Source organism: Rhinoderma darwinii, chromosome 8, assembly GCF_050947455.1.
Source record: "Rhinoderma darwinii isolate aRhiDar2 chromosome 8, aRhiDar2.hap1, whole genome shotgun sequence".
Taxonomy (NCBI): Eukaryota; Metazoa; Chordata; class Amphibia; order Anura; family Rhinodermatidae; genus Rhinoderma; species Rhinoderma darwinii.
Window position 1 is genome coordinate 32,291,907 of NC_134694.1, and position 6,000 is coordinate 32,297,906.

The following is a 6,000-nucleotide window of genomic DNA, read 5'->3' on the forward strand; positions in this document are numbered from 1 at the left end:
GATAAAGCAGTTATGACTCTTGGAAGGTAGGTAGTGAAAAAAAAATAATAAAATGGTTTGGCCCTTAAGGGGTTAAAATAAAAAATTCATAATTAGAAAAAAAAAACGATGCGTTTTCACCCCAATTTTTTCATACCTAGCCAGATGCAACATAGCAGCAGACTAGCATTACCAGGGTGAGAAATGGCCATGTTTTTGGGTTTTCCCAGCCTAATACCAGCCTGCGGCCGCCCAAGTGCCTGGCCATCACTACATTTGGTCGGAAACTGGATTGTACCCGGCTCTTCCCGATAACCCTGGTGGCTGTGGGTACCGGGGCAATAATGGGGGGGTTAGTGTTATGCTTTTCACCAGCTGACACTAAGCCCTCCTTAGTAATGAATGCTGTCAATCAGACAGCGGCCATTGCCAAGGCAGTAATAATATAGTTTAAAAAAAATATAAAAAATGTTTTCTTGAAATAAAAAAACACCTTGTTAACCATTTTATTGAGGATAAAAAAATCAAAATGCGGTCATTGAAGTAGTCCCCGAATCCAAAGTAGTGTTTTAGTAACGCAAAAAAAATAAATAATTAGTAACACATAAATAATTAGTAACACATAAAAAAGCAAAACAATTAGGCCCGATACACACGACCGTGAAAAATCTAATTGCCGACCACAATAAGGTCCGCAATTACGGACCCGCCCGGTTCTATTGGCCGAGGACACCTTTCCATATCCTTGTCCGTGCCGTAGAACCTTCCCGGGAATTATGGAGCATGTCCTACTTTTTGGTTTTTTTTAAGGGGCATGCTCCCATACTATGTATGGGAGCACAGCACAAAAATGCGGCCGGCTGTGCGCGCAATCGCGGGCTGTAATTACGGGCACGGCCGTGTGCATGAGGCCTTATGCTTGGCTTTTCTGGGTCCAGCGCTCTATCTGAAATGTCAGTGAGCTATGCTGTTTCTGTAACTTCAGAAGCTGTTATTAGGGGCATCAGCGCTAAAAGTATCTAGGGCAGCGTCAACTAAATACGGCCCTGCTTTCACCTACACTATCACCCCTGGCCCCCCACTTAATTTCTGCCTATGCCCCTCTCCCCCTCCTCCCACAGAGCCTCTGCCACCATCTGTGTACCCCACCACGAATAAAGTTCAAAATCCTCTTCAGTGTCCCCTACACCCCGTGCAACTTTCTGATCCCCATAGTACCACTATCACTTGCTGGTCGGCATTTTACCGTACAAAACATGGTGCCTAAAATATATTCTAAAAAAAAGGAAGTACCCAAAATCCAACAGGTGCTCCTTTGATTCTGAGGCCTGTGTTTCAGTACATTAGGACACTAGGGCAACGTGTGGGATATTTCTAAACTTCAGAATCCAAACAATAAATATTGAGTTGCATTTCTCTGCTAAAACCTTCTGTGTTACAGAAAAAATTGTATTACAAGTGAATTTCGGCAAAAAAAAAGAAATTTGTACATTTCAGCTCAACTTTGCTTGAATTCCTGTGAAACGCCTAAAGGGTTAAGAAACTTTCTGAATGCTGTTTGAATACTTTGAGGGGTGCAGTTTTTAAAATGGGATGATTTATGGAGAGTTTCTAATACATAAGGCCCTCAAAGCCACTTCAGAACTGAACTGGTCCCTGAAAAAATGGCGTTTGAAATTTTCTTGAAAATGTGAGAAATTGCTTCTAAAGTTCTAAGCCTTGTAACGTCCTAGAAAAATAAAAGGACGTTCGAAAAAAACGATGCAAACGTAGTATTTTCTCTAAAGTTTGTTTTTCACCAAAAAAATTTGGTCACTAAATTCAGTAACATAAAGTACAATATGTCACGAGAACAAAAATCTCAATCGCTTGGATACGTAAAAGCATTCCAAAGTTATTGCCACATAAAGTGACACGTCAGATTTGAAAAAATTGGCTGTGTCCTGAAGGCCAAAACAGGCTGCGTCCTGAAGGGGGTTAAGAGTATTTGAGGAAGTCCTAGTATGTTAACCACTATGCCGTTGTATTGCCCAACTTAGCCACCGATTTCCCACTATGCAAGAAAGTATTTATTTCTCTTGTCCTTTAGTTAAAATTGTTATATGGCCAAGTCATTAAAATCTTTGCTATTGAAGGAGGGAGGTTGTTAAATTTATGGTTGTTTGCTACATGTATTTTATTACATTTTAATTACATAAAAAGATAGTTGTGCCGATTTAATATATGTATCACACCCAGTTCTAAGCTTTTCAAGCATAAATGTATTTTCTTTTTGTTTTAGCGGTCCTCATGGCCATGTCTCTGGCTTCAACAACTTATGGTGCTTTGGTTCTGAACGTTTTAGCCATCCAAATCAAATATGACGAATATAAGGTGCGTCTGAGTGTACCCGCCTTCCTCTGCATCATTGTATGGAGGTGCCTGGAGATTGCCACCCGTGTCACTGTGCTGGTGTTGTTCTGTTCAGCACTCAAGTCCTGGGTGGCGGCTGTGGCCTTAGTGAACTTGATTGCCCTCTTCCTTTTGCCATGGGTCTGTTTTTGGAGGAGTGGATCCAGCCTTCCAGAAAATGTGGAGAAAAATTTTAGTTGCCTTGGCACAACGATGGTTTTGGGCACGGTCACCTTGCTGTATTCGGCTATCAACATGTTTTGCTGGTCAGCAGTTCAGCTCAACTTAAGCGAAAGGGACTTAATTGATCAGTCCCAGAACTGGGGAAGACTGATTCTACATTATACTTTTCGGCTGATTGAGAATGCAGCCCTGATTTTACTTTGGTATTTCTACAAAGAGGACGGGTTTGAGTATTTTTGTTCCCCTTTACTTGTGGTGCAGCTGTTGGTCGGATACCTCGCTGCAGTCTCATTCATGCTCCTTTTCTACCAGTATTTTCATCCTTGCCGATATCTCTTTAGCCACAATGTTTCAGACTTAATATTGTGTTCTTGCCTGAGAAGAGTGAAGACTCATATGCGCGTTGACGGAAGAGAGACTGACGTGTGATGAAGAAGCTAGATTTTTAATTGAATGGAAGAGAAAATATGGGAATTTTGATAATTCAGCATAAGAGTACTATCCTACTGTATTCAAAGCTGTCACATACCTATACATTTTAACCAGAATTATTGTTGAAAATGACGTTGGCTGGTGCACGAAATAGTCATCTCTTTATTACATAATGATTGTCCAAATTTATCAAAACTATAACACCAGCATTGCTGCTTATAGCAACCAATCGCATTTCAGATTTTTTTTTAAAATATTTTTCAGTTCAGTTTGAAAAAGTCCATTCAATTTTTGCGTTAATTTGAAGGGCATCTACCATTTCTGCCCCCGACTATAAGCCAAAGCAGAAATGAAAGTCTCTAACTGGAGATCATGCATTTACGTGTAGATCCCGTTGATTTCAACTACATTTGTACGGCGTAACTCCTTAGCTCACCTTTGGTGGCGCTGCAGAAATATTGAACACTTGCTATATATATTATTGAACGAGACGCTCTCTAATCAGCTTATCATGGGACACTTCAAACAAGGAGGCATTGTCCAAATCAGACAGCCAATCGAGCTCCAGACTGCTTGCTATGGGCAACAAAGCAAATTTTCCTGATAGTTTTAATAAATGATGCGCGCTATGTTCGCATTTTGAATGGAATTTTACAACCCGTAAAAAAAAAATTTGTAGCATAGTAGCTGAAATTGGAAACTGAAGTGACAAGAACCCTTAATATCTCTCTAATCACAAATGTAGCTACTACTACAATATTTTTATGAAAAGGATTGTGGCAAAGTCAGGAAGAGTCAATGGAAATGCCATCAGTAGCTTAAAGAGGCTCTGTCACCAGATTTTGCAACCCCTATCTGCTATTGCAGCAGATCGGCGCTGCAATGTAGAGAAGAGTAACGTTTTTATTTTTAAAAAACGAGCCTTTTTGGCCAAGTTATGACCATTTTTGTATTTATGCAAAAGTACAACTGGGCGTGTTGAAAAGTAAAAGTACAACTGGGCGTGTATTATGTGTGTACATCGGGGCGTGTTTACTACTTTTACTAGCTGGGCGTTCTGATGAGAAGTATCATCCACTTCTCTTCACAACGCCCAGCTTCTGGCAGTGCAGATCTGTGACGTCACTCACAGGTCCTGCATCGTGTCGGCCACATCGGCACCAGAGGCTACAGTTGATTCTGCAGCAGCATCCCACGTTTGCAGGTAAGTCGATGTAGCTACTTACCTGCAAACGCCGCTGCTGCAGAATCATCTGTAGCCTCTGGTGTCGATGTGTCCTCGCTCGTCTGACACGATGCAGGACCTGTGAGTGACGACACAGCGTGATCTCTGGAGAACACGGCTGTGTCTGCACTGCCAGAAGCTGGGCGTTGTGAAGAGAAGTGGATGACACTTCTATACACAACGCCCAGCTAGTAAAAGTAGTAAACACGCCCCGATGTACGCACATAATACACGCCCAGTTGTACTTTTACTTTTCAACACGCCCACTTGGACTTTTGCAAGCCTCATTTGCATAAATACAAAAATGGTCATAACTTGGCCAAAAATGCTCGTTTTTTAAAAATAAAAACGTTACTGTAATCTACATTTCAGCGCCTATCTGCTGCAATAGCAGATAGGGGCTGCAAAATCTGGTGACAGAGCCTCTTTAAGGGAATTTCCATTATGCAAAGTTTCTTGTATATATGTTGCTGGTATTTTTCTATTTCCAGCTCAGGCCACATTCCTTTTCATCTATGTCGCCTTGCTACCTCTTTGGTTGCGTTACTGGTTATTATGTAAATGAGACTCCTTTTAGGCTGTGTTCACACTGAGTTTTTTGCAGGAGGAACATTCTGCCTCAAAATTCCGTTTGGGATTTTGAGGTAGATTTTGACCTTCCTGCACGGCGTTTGCCGCGATTTTCGCAGCGTTTTTCGCTCACGCCCATTGAGTGCTACGGGCAAAAAACTCCCCGAAATACGCTTCTCTGCCTCCCATTGATGTCAATGAGAAGTCAGAGGCGTAACCATGCGAAGATAGGGCATGTCCCTTCTTTCTCCCGCGAGGCGGTTTTACCCCTCGCGGGATAAAACCGCCCCCGCCTCCCATTGGAATCAATGGGAGGCATTTTCGGCCGGTTCTTGACGAGTTTTGCGGAGCGGTTTCCTCTCCAAAAAGCTCGTCAAAATACTCCGTGTGAACAGGGCCTTATATTTGTTTTATTTTCGAACAATGTTTGAGTCTTTTAGATGTTGGAAAGATTTTTTTATTTTTTTTTTAACCCACAAAGCACGCCACTGTTTATTGGTTGTGTTTCTTTTTGCAGCTTCTATCCATTAACGTGATAGGGGGCTGAGAGACTGGGCACTGTTTGTGGGAGGGGCAAGTTTGTTTTTTTTGTTTTTGTTTTTTTTAAATCTGACCCCATTTAAATGCTATGAAAAAAAATCGAAATGTACTAAAATATAATGCAGAGCAACACTGAACCAATAAGCAATCCAGATGCAATGTAAATGTTGTTCGACATGGTGGAGAAATGCACGTTTATTTTATCAGCTGCAATGAAAAATAACAGCTTCCACCATTAATCTAGATTAAAAGAAGTGGGTGACTACTACTCAACAGGCACTGTACCAATAATTGTCATATTTCAGAAACTATGTCGTATGGATATACATGTAGTACATTCACACCATTGGATGACATGGGCCATCATAATCACTTTTTTTTTTTTTTTTTTAATTATTATTTTTTTTTTTTATATATATATATATATATATATATAGAGCAGTCCTTCACTGATAGTGATAATTCACCTATGAATATGAGCCCGCCTAAAGTAGTGGTAACATTACCCTCACCTCATTACGGTACTTACTACTTGTCAGGAGCTTTTCTTTGCATATTGATTTTGACTGTCAATGTTGTGGGAGAAAAATAAGGAGTTCTCAGGTAAATCTTCTCAGTAAGCAGCTTTGTACGTTTCTATTTGGTATTTGTGACCTGATGGTGTCATTGAAGTATTTAAG

General features: G+C 40.8%; 1 protein-coding gene across 1 annotated transcript in view; it reads left to right on the forward strand.

The window, feature by feature from the left end:
• Positions 1–3,835, forward strand: part of XKRX (XK related X-linked) — a 44,088-nt gene extending 40,253 nt beyond the window's left edge. The window contains exon 3 of the mRNA XM_075835564.1: positions 2,261–3,835. Within this exon, the coding sequence (XP_075691679.1) occupies positions 2,261–2,982 (722 nt within the window). The 3' untranslated portion in view covers positions 2,983–3,835. The remainder of the gene's footprint in view (positions 1–2,260) is intronic.
• Positions 3,836–6,000: the final 2,165 nt, after the last annotated feature.